This window comes from Bacillus rossius, chromosome 2 (assembly GCF_032445375.1).
Source record: "Bacillus rossius redtenbacheri isolate Brsri chromosome 2, Brsri_v3, whole genome shotgun sequence".
NCBI lineage: Eukaryota > Metazoa > Arthropoda > Insecta > Phasmatodea > Bacillidae > Bacillus > Bacillus rossius.
The window spans coordinates 132,129,751-132,146,267 of record NC_086331.1 but is presented as its reverse complement, the minus strand read 5'-3'; the positions used below and the strand labels follow the sequence as shown (position 1 = coordinate 132,146,267).

The window sequence follows — 16,517 nt, the reverse complement described above, 5'->3', positions numbered from 1 at the left end:
AGAGCGCTGACACTTGTTGACGGAGGAGGGGACGCGGAGACGTTTCGAATGAGAAAAGAAAGAGCGGTGCTGGTGGGTGGTGGGAGGGGCGAAGGAGCAGGTAGGCGCAGCAAGTAATCCCTCGCAACGTGACCCCAATGCGGCACACAGCTGGTTCGGCCAAACGGACACCAGGTGTCGCGCCGGGCGCTTCCTTTCCCTCGCAGGCATTACTTCGCGCGGTAGAGTTGGCAGCATCCGTTTGTTTACTGCCGAGGACTCGGACACGGCGCCAGTGTGCTCTAGTCAGCCAGCCGATCCGCGGCCAGGCAAAACAAACAAAACAAAATTGAGGGAAAAATCGCGGAACAATCAATATTTCCCGTGTGCGTCTTCCAGCGGTGCATTCGGAGTTGTTTTGTTTTGATTGTTGTGTGGTGTTCGTGTCCGGAATCTCGTGACAAGTCATGGCTGAAGGCGGACGGCTTCCTGAGCAGAATGAGCTCGGGTATCAACACACGTTGGTGAGTAAACAAATCTGAATATTTCATTCTTGCTCGCGGTCGCCTGGGGAAAGTTGGTCATTTTTGCGCCGCCTTTTGTTTGCGTGAGGGTGGCAACCACGGCTTTCGAATTGTTAAAACTACTGTTTTAGCGGGTTTTAAACATTTGTTATTTGACAGCGCCGCGCATTTTTTACATAAAAAAATATATTGTATTGATTTGACCGCATATTTACCTAAACTCTTTGATACTCAAAAACTGAAACACAGATATCTTTGGAAACTTAAAGATATCGTAAATACATACGTATATTCCGTTTTGATAGATAGTTATTAAATGTGAAATTTTTTTCCTGATATCCTTAAGTTGGATACTGGTTGACTTTCCATTTATATATATATATATATATAGTTGGATATAGTGGTTTAAAAACAATTGGAGCAAAGCTTAGTGTTAATATCTTTTATCTTATCACTGTGTAGATGCAGGCAGGCACTTCGTGCAGTTATTGAGTGTAATACCGCTCGGCGACAGTGATTTATTTCATCAGTCGACCCATTTTGAGATGTTCGTCACCTAATGTTTTTGAGAATAAGAGGCTTGAAGTCACGAGAAGTTCCAGAACGCATTTCATCATAGATGCGCTTATTGGGATTACCTTGCGTGGGCCTTTGCTTTCTAATGACTGTGTAACTTTTCAGTTAGCATTCATTAGCGTTAGACTCAAAGTGCTAATATTATTTCCTGTCATGAGGGTGTTGATCATAACGTCTTGGAGGACATGCACTTTCAAGCATAAGTAATTTAGACTTCAGATTTCAACGCGAATATTCTATAAAATACATATTTTACAAGATGGTCACAAATTTATTGTTTTGAAATTATATATTACTAAAATACTATTTGCCGCTCAGTATAAAAACAGTTTAAATATTACATGTACTTAATTATTATTCCTTAAATGATATTAAAAATAAATTATTATTAAATGAGTGAGTGAATTAGGTTCAAAGTTAATAAATCATTTATTCGCAAACACGAAGAACAATAATCGTGTTTGAATACGTAGCAGCGTTCGGGAAATATCTGTGTTTGCTGTGTCCCGTAAGAAAGATGAAGGCCTATTACGGATGTCAAAAGATTAAATTAGAAAAATTTATTCCCAAAAAATCATTTGTCTGTATTTTATCCTTGTTTTATTGAGCATGCTAACGCTTTTTTTTTCCCCATGCATGTGCGCAAATTAGGGGATGACTTAAAAGCTGCAATTAATCTTACCTTACAATTGAAAACTGAACAATCATGTAACCAGGATTCTAAGCCACAATATTTCACACAATTAAGCGCTTCAACTAACTCTAAAAAGGCGGGCGGCTGTCTCAAAATAAAGCAAACTGAAAATAAACATTAGTGAGAGTATATTAAAATGTGTCGAGAAAAACCACAAAAAGCTTTTTTTATCATATAAGCAAATACATATATTTTAAATTATTGTATAAAAAACTAGTGTATATATATTTTTTGTTTTTGGAAAAAAGATGTAGGGTACGTATACAAAAAAGTTAACTCGTAGAACTCTATGATACACATAGGTTACCTACAGAAGCGTATACCGAATTTCATTTTACGTAAAGAAGAGGGGTAGATAGAATTACTTTTCCCGCTGTATTGCTTTCAATTTCTTTCCTTTTGTTATTGGGAATAATAGATTTTTATAGGTTTCTTTTTAGTATTTCGGGGGGAGATGGGAGTATTGCCCCCTCACCCCCACCCCTGGTTACTTGCTAAGTGAAAAACATCGGGTTAAGGGGGTGCCTCCCATTTCAGGTCATGATTATATATTTATATTAATCACTGATCAACTAGTAGACTTTTTCAATTGTTTATTTTTCACGAAATGAAAAATATATATCGCGCATACTTTTCGCATAATTAGCTGGCGAAGTTACAATTTTAATGTTTTTGGGTTGTACAAATAAGGAGAATGTAATTTATTGCAGAAATTCAAGAAATGGTTTTAATATCTTTTAGAAAATATTAATTAATTTTACCTGGCATTTCAAAATTTTCAAATTTGTTACGATTTTGCAGCCAAGAAACATGAAATGAGTTTTTGTGATAGAAATGCAAACCATATCATGAAGTAGCCAGTGGCATTGCAGTTAAACCTAAAAATTTTCAGTTATGCAATAAATTAAAATCTCCTTATTTGTACAACCCAAAAACGTTAAAAAATCTAATTTTGGCAGATAATTATGCAAAAAGTATGCTCTGTATATATTTTTCATTTCGTGAAAGTTAAACAATTTAAAGGTCTACAATCGTATCTGTAATTACTGTCAATATAAATTCTTGACCTGAAATGGGAGGTACCCCTTAAGTTATAAAGAAATGACATGGCGAATATTTAAAAAATTGTAAAATAAGTAGGTTTTAAATTTATTATAATACGTACTCTTTGCGAAGTTTTATTTTGATCAGTGACTATTCTTGCTTTAAGTTGTTGTGCTGAGTAGATTAGTCTGAGCCTGGTGCTCGTAGTTATTTTACATAATCATATACCCATCTAGCTTTTAATACCTATGCTGAATAGTACTGCGTGAGAAAAATTTGTTTTATCTAAGTGTTGCAAAAATTTTAACGGGAAAAAATATTGGTGGGAAAGCCATATCATTTGAAACGGAGGAAATATTTCAATTACTTTGTTAAGCATAACATTATTTCTATTATCTATCATTAGAATTAAGTGTGTACTTAATATAATGCATTCCCAAGCTGGATTTATAAGGGAAATGAGAAAATAAAAAAAAATCATAAAACACCCATATTTCGGAGTTACTTTTTGGTGAGAGTGTTTGCAGTCGTGTGATGCGGCTCGCACGATAAGGAAGCTCGTTCAAGGTTCCACAGGGCAGCTACGTACATCGCCGATAGTCTGACTTATCCTGTGCTGACCTCTATGCTGATGGAGGACGATTCTCGCATTGACGTAGAAAATTCGAGCAAATACTAGCGGCACAACAGCTTGCTACGATGGAGAGATATAGGCCTACGCAGGGGGACAGGAGTTCAAATCCTGCACGGTCATACAAACAAAGGTTTTCCGTCGTTTCCCGATTGACCAGTGTATGCGCGTTCGTAGTTTTACTTCTTTGCGGGATTAAATAAAGCATATAGTTAACATCAAAAGAAAAGAATGGCGAGCGAAGATTTCGTCGTATTAAAGAGAATCAATTCGGCTAATAAATTATAAATAAACCTTAAGAAAAAAACAAATTGTAGGAACTGTGTTCAATGGTTTCACCTTTAGAATGCAGCTATAACATAATATTTTTAAATAGAAAGTTTGTGTACCTATGTACCGTACGTGCGTTAGAAATTATACTTCTTTTTGATTTAAGACACTGTAATAGTTAGAAATTGACAGTAACAAATATTAATTAAATAAATACTCAGTATTCAATATTAATATAAACTTGTGTATAAAATAAATTATTTAATTTAAAAAATAATCAAGATAACTTTTAATAAAAAATGAAAATCAATAAATATGCGGAATATTTTTTTCTAATTTATTAATTTTAATAACTTATTAAATAATAATGTAGTAATTCTAATGCAAATAAATGATAAATACGTGAATATACCTCACTTATATAAATACACTTGAAAAAGGCTATAAAGACAATTTATATCACTAATATTCATAATAAATAAATGTTTTTGATTATATGGACGTGTATTCAATACCAATCACTAGGGCCATGCATGTTTCGCGAAAAGATTCCGAGACTATAGCTGAAAGTTAGAACACTGTAGCATCGTCTGTGTTTCGTGATTGGGTGAGTTTCTTTCAGGTACATGTCGATTGTTACAATTACAGTGGTTCAGTGCGGAAGCAAACGCGTCCTGAGTGGCTCGGTCAAAAAAGGTAACGACTTCTCTCGCAGACGGCTGCCAATCACAAGGAAGAACCCACATATGGGGGTATACCTTTTTGCTTTCTAATAGGTTATGAGATTTTTTCGCGAAAAATGCTTGCCCCTACCAATCACTAATTTCTGAACGCGACTCCCACGTAGTTTCGGCAGCCGCCGCTAGAATTTGCTACTGGAGCAGCTACGTCAATAATATAATCATTAGATTTGGAGAGCGAAAGGTTAAACTATATAATGAAACGTCTTTGATAAAAACGAAAAAGACCTGAAAAATACTAAACCTTGGCTTGGACCCGATTTGGAGAGGGAATTTCATTAAAGTACTGACTTTATGTAAGCTTTTGGACATACGCCATTGCTAAGCACTTTTTCTGTAGAAGAAAAAATAAAAAATACCCAAAAGACAAAAACACAAACTAAGCAAAAAATTGCTGTTGTCAACAGGATATAAACACCACATAATATTCCATAACCGGAATATGGTCAACAAACAAAGAAAAACAAAGAAAAATGGACTAAGAGAACGAAAAAAAACCCACAAATGAAGACAGCACAAAAATATTGAACCCAAAAAACTGCCCAAAAGCTTACATCAAGTCATGCACTCCCATTGCACAAAATTTTCAAACATAATATTAAAATACTGTCCACATTGTTAAAATTCATTAAGAGTTAATACTATATAGATTCCGCACATGTTAGATGACTATAAATTATTAAGTATTACAGAATAGATGTACTATAACTATAAAGTTTTATTTTTTATCACCTATGCAAATTCATGGACATTCATTTCCTAACAAATATATTTAATTTAACATTACTGTAACTTAAAATAGAGGTTATATGGCATACCTAGTATAAAAAATTAATCTAATGGACTGAGCTATGTATTTAATAATGTTATAGCAATACGATAAACAAATAAATTGTATTCATATATATATATTATTAAATCAAAGCTTTTGTAAACCAGTAATCTGTAATTTAAAAAAACTTTCCACCTTCACGTTTTGAACCATATTCCTTTAGCGCAACTATTTTTTTTTAAATGTTTGGCCGACTCGTGATTTTCATCACCAGCCAGCCAGCCAACCAACCTTACCCTTTTATTTAAATATTATTTCCTATAGTTTGATAGTTTCGTTTAGAAATTTTACTGACTTCGACAAGTCATTGATAAATTTTTAACAATTACAAATATACACCCATGCTTTAGCCGGGACTCGAACCCAGAGTCATTCGCACCGTATGGTGGTGTTCATCCGACTACGCTACGGAGGTCGGCTACAACGTAGCCTGATGGAAAATTTTAATGAGAATGTGTATTATATTAGTTGTAATACTAGTATAAATTAGGTTTTATAAAACTAGAAATTACTCTTTATTATGACAATTTTAGTTCAACAAATATATTCCAGGGTAGTTTCACTATCTTAAATTTTCATTAATGCGTTTGATGTGTCCCTATTTTATAATAAAGTGACTATACATGGGCTTATGTTCATGCACGTTGGTCCGCCATCTTCCTGTTAAAAATTTCTTCGCATGGTGCGCTGGCATCCCAGACCCCAGACTGCTCCTGACAAGCCACGCTGCGTGAACGCTAAAACATCTTCGAGGTGAATTTTTATGCGAAAAATAACTTTATGCATTAGTCCATAAACATCCTACTTGCACAATTTGCCACTTTAAAGTCACAGTTTTATCGCTAAGTTATATTATGAAGCGTATTTTAAAATAACAAACCAAATAAATAAATAAATAAATATGTGTGTGTGTGTGTGTACTCGTCCAACAAGAAAATCCAAACCATAGCTTCTACAACATGAATTATGTTTCACTTTTTCAAATTAAGATTAAATCTTGGACATGTTTGGGGCCAAACCTGCTGTACAAGAAATCGCGTTGACAGCTGCGCTATTTTCATCTTTTATTATAATGTATATTATTCATGAATAACACAATATTTTTTTTTTTTCGTTTAGGAACAAAAGATTTTGTTTGCTCAAGGAGGGCAGTATGCTTCGTTACAGATTATTTCCAAAGAGAAATTGCAAGTTTTTACAAAAGTCTTGAGCCCAAACAAACGTGGTTGCGTTGTCTGAGGTACAGATGAATGTTGGAACTTTGAGAAGTTCATTCACGGTAAGCCTATGATGTACATTCTATATTGCACAGACCCGAATACTCACGTTGACAAGACTTCTTTTCACAGACGAGAGGGCCAAACCCGAAGTTCCCCGAAGTTCATGCTCGCTTTTTTTTTCCGTTCCATCTCATTGTATAAACCGGTGTGGCATTAAATTTTGCTGTCGATTAGGATAGGTTAGCTACATTATAAATACTTTAAACATTGTGGATGGTTGGTTATATTAGGTAAGTATAGCTACATTAAAAATACTGTAAAATCATTTTATGGTTGCTTAGTAAATAACTTTTTAATATGTAGCTATCCAGGGCTAGGAAACCGTTTACATGATTTCACAGTTTCTTTAATGTAGCTATCCTAACCAAATCAACCGTCCACAATGTTTTAAAGTGTTTATAATGTAGCTAACTTAACCTATTTGACCATTAGTTATCATGAGTTACAATGAACAAAAAAAAACAAAGATGCACGATTGGCTGTTTGGCTCTCTCGTCTGTGAAAAGAAGGCTTGCCAACGTTAGTATTCGGGTCTGTGAAATATAGAATGTACATCATAGGCTTCCCTTCATTCACACTGTGCCTTGCCTGGCGAGAGAGTCGACCACGACAGGATAACAGACTCCAGTGCGGAGGAACCAGTGGTTATGAATATAGTCCACTGCTAAGCCAACAGAGAGTAACTTAAGAGGGAAAAGAAACACGCGGAATACTATGTGGTGTTCAGTATGCCGCTAAGGTGTTCCTGGCTAGCTATATTAATTTACTCCAGTCCCGTCGTTTAAGGAACGCCAGGTTTGTAGCGAGACAACACTTGTAGATCTGTCATCCATTATGACACCGATAACACCCCTATCAGCTGATGGCCCAGAATCAAATATTTGTAAAATTTATATTGCAATCTTAAATTATGTTATAAATCAGGAATTAATTAAAAATAATAATGTCACTCTTGGAAAAAACTTAATTAAACTTTGCTACACACAACTTGACTCTCTCGCTTGGATTCCAGTGCAGAGTAAATGGCGAGCAGTGTTGCCAGATTGAAAATACCCGACTTGTTAACATTAAAAGTATTATTTTGTATATTATCGTCAATCATAGTAAGTTTTAATATATTTGTTTCAATTACAATATTTCTTGATTATTCTAAGACCATAAAATAGTTTCTGCTGAAGGTGATATTACAGTTGTAGTCATTCTGACATAAATATAATTAAATGCTAAACATCAATTATTATTTCACTGGAGGGACTGTTTGTAACTGTCAGTCACTCTTAATAACAAGGTATTCCATGAAAGCATGTCCTATGATGAATTTAAAATTAAACGATAAAAACAGATTTTTAAAAAATGAAACCAAGATGGCGTCTTTCAATTACACCTCTCTACAAATAAAATTGAATATTAGCAGATTATAATTTATATTAATTACAACAGGAAAATGTATCTCCACAATTCGACATTCCAAATTTTACTTTACACAATTAAAAGTTTCAGAAATCATAAAAAAAAATAATTACATATCAATATTGTGCCTGAAACGTTGGCGCTCTGTGGCGTGGATCTAGCAACAGGGGAAGCCTTCTTTTCACAGACGAGAGAGCCAAACGCCCGATCGTGCATCTTCGGAGTTTTTTTTGTTAATTGTAAATAAATATGGCGGTGTTGATAAAAGGATACTAATGGTCAATTAGGTTAGGTTAGCTACATTATGAATACTTTAAAACATTGTGGACGGTTGATTTGGTTAGGATAGCTACATTAAAGATACGGAAAAAAACCATGAACTTCGGGGAACTTCGGGTTTTGGCTTTCTCGTCTGTGAAAAGAAGGCTTCCCCTAGCAACAGTTCTCGCCGAAACAAGGACTACGCTAAAATCAGAAATCGTGCATTGGAAAGAGAGAGTAGATGCACATTTAAATGGACACGGCAATCTTACAGCGAGATGCGCCAAGACAGAAACAATTTGCACTGCAGGAGAACCAGCAAATTGTTGTGTTTGAATGACTAGTCTAGACAGCCTCCTCTTTTTTTGTAGTGTACGCGATTGTGAACTCCAAGGCTCATGCACTGGAGGCAAGGGTCGATGGTTCGATCCTTCTGCATTGCCGCAAGTTATTAATTTGTGAGAATATATTCAGGTGGAAAATTTGGTCAAAATCCATGTTAATCTTAGAGGTTATATCATCTTAATATATTTAGTGCATAACTTAAAGTCACCTTATCTTATAATGTGTAGTCAAAAAGGAACGACTGCTGGTGACGAAACATTGGTAATTTGACTGCTCTAGTAAACTGTTCAAAAAAAAAACAGTAAACAGGAAGCTTCTGATTGGCCAAACAGGAATGGAGGCTGTGTATCAGCTCAGGCTGGCTACGAAATACAACGGAAATACAAGATTTTTTGCATGCAGTACTGTTAGAATTGTAAAAAAAAAAAAAAAAAAAAAAAAAAACCTTATTAGTTGAAAGTGAAAGTCTTAAGAAAAATATTTTTTTTATTTACAAATTAATACATATAGCAAATCTTAATTTTAGTTATTTCGAATTTTGTACAACAAACTATACCGGGTAAATCATTAAAATTATTCCACTACCTCAAGGTAAGTTTATGAAATGTTTGGTGAAATAATATTTCCATGGAAATACGCCATTGCTTGTGTACAATGGATGTCATAGAAAGAAAAACCTCAAACACGCACAACGAAGATTAATACACAGACACATGGACAACAGGCCAGTCTCAGCTGATGTCAAATGTTTACCTGCCTAGACAACAGAGAAATATGAGGGAAGGAATTTAGTCAGGAAAAAAAAATTATAGCACAGACATACGAACACAGTGGACTGGCAACGACGAGACAGTTGCGACAACAACAGGAAATACAAACAACAACTTTGAACAACACAGCGACAAACTGATGTTCTGGACAACCCAACGACGACAGCACATACGAATGAAGTACCGTGCAGTTGCTGTGCATTATTGAAGTTTTTCTATGGCATCCAATGCAAACCAGCACTACCTTCCCTGCAGCAAGAATCATTTAAAGAACGCGTGTACTATTCCAAACGTTGCACGCAGGCCCCGCAAAAATCACCACCGCCACTTGTTCATGAGGTCCAGTGTTTGACCTGAAGTACGAGAATGATGCAACGTTATTGACATTTTCTAGATGGCTCTGGTTAGCGGTCGGAGCTGCTCAGACTGTTTGCTTAATCAGACAACACCGCGACACAGTGTGCCGCAAACTGTACTGTCATCACAGCTACTGCGGGCCTCGTGGTCCGTGTGCCAGAGCCGAGCATCGAACCAAGGACCCGCGAGGAGTCCCAGGCTTGTTGTGAAACAGGGTTTATGTGTGGATGTCTTTGAAGAGGATGATCCTGGGTTGCTTATAAGGCGGTGTTAATATTTGTTTCTCTAGCGGGTCGCGGGAGGGACTCGAACCCACGTGCTGCTGAGGGCAATGCGACGAATAAATATAGAAGTCACTTCTTTTCCTAGAGCGGATTCATTTCGTGTTATGCTAAAATTCAAATGAATACACCTTAGTGCTGCTTCTGCCATTGGTTCACTGTTGATCTGGAGGACTGAGGGCCAATTAGAGACCCTCACTCATAGAAGTGTCGAATCACAGGCCACCCAGTCGAGACGACTCGCAAGTCAACAGCCAATGTATAGTTGGCATTTGCCCGAGTGTGTAGAGGATATTGGAGTCTATCCGGGAGGTCATTGAACCCGCGAATTTTTCCGGTCTCTAGCCATCTGCAACCGATGTGGGTGATTACTTGTGGACATGAGTGAGATGACACACTGCATGTCCACAAGTAATCAATCACCCACATCGGTTGGTCGACACAGCACGCTCTTCAGTGGGGTTCGCAGAAGGAAGGGGTAGTTGTCCGTTATCACCGAGGCATGACCTTGACGGAGGCGGGCTGACCCGCGGAGCACGACCCACTTCCTCGCCCGTCGACAAGATGGCGGCGGCGTCGAGCACTGCACTGACCCAGCTCTTCCCGATCATTCCCTGCACACCGGAGACTATTTACTATTAGAGCTTGAGTCAATTCTACACCATGTTTTCATTATTATTTTTATAGACAAAAAAAAAGATTGCGTGTATTTCGGTACACGTGATAAAAATGAAAGTTCTTTGACAATTCTAGCCTCAACTAATAAGTTTATCGTAAAGCCCTTTTCACAATACCGCGATGCGACGCGACGCGGCGCGATGTAACGTGACGTCATACCAAACCAGCCAATCACAACTACATCGCCCGCAATGCGCGACAGCTCACTTGGCGACGAGGCTGTTTCGTCGCTTCAGCGATGTCGCTGATGACGTCAGAAATAACAGCCAATCAGAAACAAGATTGTGGTAAAGAAGAAGAAGAACTGAAAACAAGAGTTAAGAAACGATGTATTAATGTAATGTTAGTAAACAACACGTGGATTTTGTTCAATTGAAATGAGTTTTGAAGAGCGTCTGATTGATGAAGTTCAGAAAAAGCCGTGTTTGTACGATGTTTCTAGTACCTAACAAATATTGTAATTAGACGGAGAAAAATAATGCTTGGGTAGAAATATATTATGGGCTTCGCGATTCATATCCATAATTAAATGCTTCTACCAGTCAGTCAGTGTACAAATATAATAACAATCTGAATATTACCGCCAAAAACTTTTGTTTACAACCATGTTGTAAAATATCCCCAGCAGAGTGCAGGCTGGTTCGGTTTTTTTCGCCAGCTGCATGGCGATCGCGTCGCGCTATTATGAAGTGCACTAGCTGGCGACATATATTTACGTCGCTGCCTTCGCTACATCGCGTCGCCAGATCGCGTCGCATCGCGGCATTGTGAAAAGGCCTTTAAGGGGTGAAACGGCAGAGAGAGAAGAAAATACAGTTTTCTATTTAAAAAAACTTATAATATTAATAGTATTTAATAAAAGTATAGAAAGTATCATAATAAAAACATTAACACCAAAATTTCAGTTAAATTTTTGAATTTATTTCCTCGATATTTACTCTTGTGTAGATATTATAGCTTTATGGTAACTAAAATATAAAACGTGCGTTTTTTGACTCTATACATTCCAAATGTCGTGTAAAAACATCTATTGTAGTTACGGATATTATTGTTGCCATTTCAGTATAATTATTCATATGTAGGTTAAAATTTTCACGTAGAAAGACAATTCATGGTATCGAATCATTATATACAATTACACATTAAAACCACCCAAAATAAGTGGTATTTTATATAATATTCTTTGCCAAGAAGAGTAGCACTTATGTGACTATGCAAGTAGCTGGTGGTGGAAAATAATACCTAATAAAAAAGAAATATTACTTACTGTTGAAATACACCATAAATCCAAGTACCTATTCTCCGACCTTCTCGCGTCAGAATCGTTTCACAACAATGTTTCACAAAAAAACGTTGCATTAAAATTCTACCTTGAAATTGTACTCTCATCGCGCCAAAAGAAGTCTCACTTCAGAAATATCCATGTAAGTGTGTATCTTGTACAGCTGTACCTTATGGAGCAGGTGTGTACCTCGTACAGCTGTACCTTGTGGAGCAGGTGTGTACCTCGTACAGCTGTACCTTGTGGAGCAGGTGTGTACCTCGTACAGCTGTACCTTGTGGAGTAGGTTTGTACCTCGTACAGCTGTACCTTGTGGAGCAGGTGTGTTCCTAGTACAGCTGTACCTTGTGGCGTAGGTTTGTACCTCGTACAGCTGTACCTTGTGGAGCAGGTGTGTACCTCGCACAGCTGTACCTTGTGGAACAGGTCTCGGGCAGTAAAGGCATCGTGGCAGGTTCTTCCCGCGTGCGTGCCTGTTTCCGGCAGCCTGCGTCATCTCCACCTCAGACTCACAACAGTTCCCGGAAGCGACATGTCCGGTCTGGTCCTTCCCCGAGCTGGTCGACGCTGCAGCTGTGGGAAACAGGCGCCCGTGCTCTATGCATTACTTGGCTACCTCACTAAGCTTGTAATGTATCCGGTCTGGTCCTTGCCCGAGCTGGTCGACGCTGCAGCTGTGGGAAACAGGCACCGTGCTCTATTCATTACTTGGCGACCTTACTGAGCTTGTAATGTATCCGGTCTGGTCCTTGCCCAAGCTGGTCGACGCTGCAGCTGTGGGAAACAGGCACCGTGCTCTATTCATTACTTGGCGACCTCACTAAGCTTGTAATGTATCCTGTCTGGTCATTGCCCGAGCTGGTCGACGCTGCAGCTGTGGGAAACAGGCACCGTGCTCTATGCATTACTTGGCGACCTCACTAAGCTTGTAATGTATCCTGTCTGGTCCTTGCCCAAGCGCTGCAGCTGTGGGGAACAGGCACCGTGCTCTATGCATTACTTTGCGACCTCACTAAGCTTGTAATGGATCCTGTCTGGTCCTTGCCCAAGCGCTGCAGCTGTGGGGAACAGGCACCGTGCTCTATGCATTACTTGGCGACCTCACTAAGCTTGTAATGTATCCTGTCTGGTCCTTGCCCAAGCGCTGCAGCTGTGGGAAACAGGCACCGTGCTCTATGCATTACTTGGCGACCTCACTGAGCTTGTAATGTATCTGGTCTGGTCCTTGCCCAAGCGCTGCAGCTGTGGGGAACAGGCACCATGCTCTATGCATTACTTTGCGACCTCACTAAGCTTGTAATGTATCCTGTCTGGTCCTTGCCCAAGCGCTGCAGCTGTGGGAAACAGGCACCTTGCTCTATGCATTACTTGGCGACCTCACTAAGCTTGTAATGTATCCGGTCTGGTCCTTGCCCGAGCTGGTCGACGCTGCAGCTGTGGGAAACAGTCACCGTGCTCTATGCATTACTTGGCGACCTCACTGAGCTTGTAATGTATCCGGTCTGGTCCTTCCCCAAGCTGGTCGACGCTGCAGCTGTGGGAAACAGGCACCGTGCTCTATGCATTACTTGGCGACCTCACTAAGCTTGTAATGTATCCTGTCTGGTACTTCCCCAAGCTGGTCGACGCTGCAGCTGTGGGAAACAGGCACCGTGCTCTATGCATTACTTGGCGACCTGACTAAGCTTGTAATGTATCCTGTCTGGTACTTCCCCAAGCTGGTCGACGCTGCAGCTGTGGGAAACAGGCACCGTGCTCTATGCATTACTTGGCGACCTCACTAAGCTTGTAATGTATCCGGTCTGGTCCTTCCCCAAGCTGGTCGACGCTGCAGCTGTGGGAAACAGGCACCGTGCTCTAGGCATTACTTGGCGACCTCACTAAGCTTGTAATGTATCCTGTCTGGTACTTCCCCAAGCTGGTCGACGCTGCAGCTGTGGGAAACAGGCACCGTGCTCTATGCATTACTTGGCGACCTCACTAAGCTTGTAATGTATCCGGTCTGGTCCTTCCCCAAGCTGGTCGACGCTGCAGCTGCGGGAAACAGTCACCGTGCTCTATGCATTACTTGGCGACCTCACTAAGCTTGTAATGTATCCTGTCTGGTACTTCCCCAAGCTGGTCGACGCTGCAGCTGTGGGAAACAGGCACCCGTGCTCTATGCATTACTTGGCGACCTCACTAAGCTTGTAATGTATCCGGTCTGGTCCTTCCCCAAGCTGGTCGACGCTGCAGCTGTGGGAAACAGGCACCGTGCTCTATGCATTACTTGGCGACCTCACTAAGCTTGTAATGTATCCGGTCTGGTCCTTCCCCAAGCTGGTCGACGCTGCAGCTGCGGGAAACAGTCACCGTGCTCTATGCATTACTTGGCGACCTCACTAAGCTTGTAATGTATCCTGTCTGGTACTTCCCCAAGCTGGTCGACGCTGCAGCTGTGGGAAACAGGCACCCGTGCTCTATGCATTACTTGGCGACCTCACTAAGCTTGTAATGTATCCTGTCTGGTACTTCCCCAAGCTGGTCGACGCTGCAGCTGTGGGAAACAGTCACCGTGCTCTATGCATTACTTGGCGACCTCACTAAGCTTGTAATGTATCCTGTCTGGTACTTCCCCAAGCTGGTCGACGCTGCAGCTGCGGGAAACAGTCACCGTGCTCTATGCATTACTTGGCGACCTCACTAAGCTTGTAATGTATCCTGTCTGGTACTTCCCCAAGCTGGTCGACGCTGCAGCTGTGGGAAACAGGCACCCGTGCTCTATGCATTACTTGGCGACCTCACTAAGCTTGTAATGTATCCTGTCTGGTACTTCCCCAAGCTGGTCGACGCTGCAGCTGCGGGAAACAGTCACCGTGCTCTATGCATTACTTGGCGACCTCACTAAGCTTGTAATGTATCCTGTCTGGTACTTCCCCAAGCTGGTCGACGCTGCAGCTGTGGGAAACAGGCACCCGTGCTCTATGCATTACTTGGCGACCTCACTAAGCTTGTAATGTATCCTGTCTGGTACTTCCCCAAGCTGGTCGACGCTGCAGCTGTGGGAAACAGGCACCCGTGCTCTATGCATTACTTGGCGACCTCACTAAGCTTGTAATGTATCCGGTCTGGTACTTCCCCAAGCTGGTCGACGCTGCAGCTGTGGGAAACAGGCACCGTGCTCTATGCATTACTTGGCGACCTCACTAAGCTTGTAATGTATCCGGTCTGGTACTTCCCCAAGCTGGTCGACGCTGCAGCTGTGGGAAACAGGCACCCGTGCTCTATGCATTACTTGGCGACCTCACTAAGCTTGTAATGTATCCTGTCTGGTACTTCCCCAAGCTGGTCGACGCTGCAGCTGTGGGAAACAGGCACCCGTGCTCTATGCATTACTTGGCGACCTCACTAAGCTTGTAATGTATCCGGTCTGGTACTTCCCCAAGCTGGTCGACGCTGCAGCTGTGGGAAACAGGCACCGTGCTCTATGCATTACTTGGCGACCTCACTAAGCTTGTAATGTATCCGGTCTGGTCCTTGCCAGAGCTGGTCGACGCTGCAGCTGTGGGAAACAGGCACCGTGCTCTATGCATTACTTGGCGACCTCACTAAGCTTGTAGTGTATCTAGGGTCGGCACACTTCCGAGTGAGATGAGCTGAATATTAAGAAACAGATTCTGTGATATTTTTCAGAGAGCCGCAACATGGCCTTTCTCTGTACCTACATATAATTTTAAAACAATAAAAAAGAGATAAAATGTAAATATTTAGTAATAATATTAGAAAAAAAATACATACATGTAAAAAAAATGTTAGTCAATAGTAAAACTCTATTGATAAAACATGGAAACATAAATTATTTTATTTTATTATCTATAAAAACACACCTGGGCTATATAGAATTTATAGCTTAGTTGGAACGGTGACCTTGCTTCGCTTTCGGAAGATTAGCTACGTCTGGCAAGTAACTACTTATTTTCAATTTTAGGCACGATTGTAAGTTTTCAGTTAATTTACTTCCTAATTTATTTTTTATTTGATTAATTGAAAATAATGCTTTTTTTTTTCCACATGAATAGGAAGAGCCAAATACTGTCAGAATAGCAAAATCTAGTTTTTTTTTTTGTTGTGCCATATGTTTCAGAAAGACTATTCCACGTATAAAATAAGATTTGCTCTATTTTAGGCATTTTGTTTTGCAGCCATCCACTTAGGTGAGATTTCATATTTGATTTCTCTCTTTCGTATTTTGTTTTTGTGTTGTGGCAATGCAGTGAGTTGTAGGGCCGTAAAACCTATGAAAAGTGCCGCATGCGGCTCGCGGGCCACGGTCTTACAACACCTGTCCTATACCATTTTTTTTTTTTTGGGAAATTTACAACACGGATATAGTTGCTGTCCTACATCGGTTTACGAAAAAGTAAAATGCATAGGAATTTACCCTAATTGTGTTTTAAATTTCTGTGCAACTGAAGAGTAAAATATCTGTAATGAAATGTTTGTTAAGTAACTTATAATTTCTTATAGTGACAACTGGCTGTTGACAAGCTTCCAAACACGGCGTGGACAGAGTTCTGGTGATGA

The 16,517-nt window shown here is 39.9% G+C and overlaps 1 protein-coding gene across 1 annotated transcript in view; it reads left to right on the top strand.

Annotated features, from left to right (window-relative positions):
* LOC134529848 (chloride channel protein 2) overlaps nucleotides 1–16,517 on the top strand; it is a 207,082-nt gene continuing 190,565 nt past the window's right edge. Inside the window, exon 1 of the mRNA XM_063364357.1 lies at nucleotides 1–503. Coding sequence (XP_063220427.1) covers nucleotides 447–503 — 57 coding nt within the window. The 5' untranslated portion in view covers nucleotides 1–446. The remainder of the gene's footprint in view (nucleotides 504–16,517) is intronic.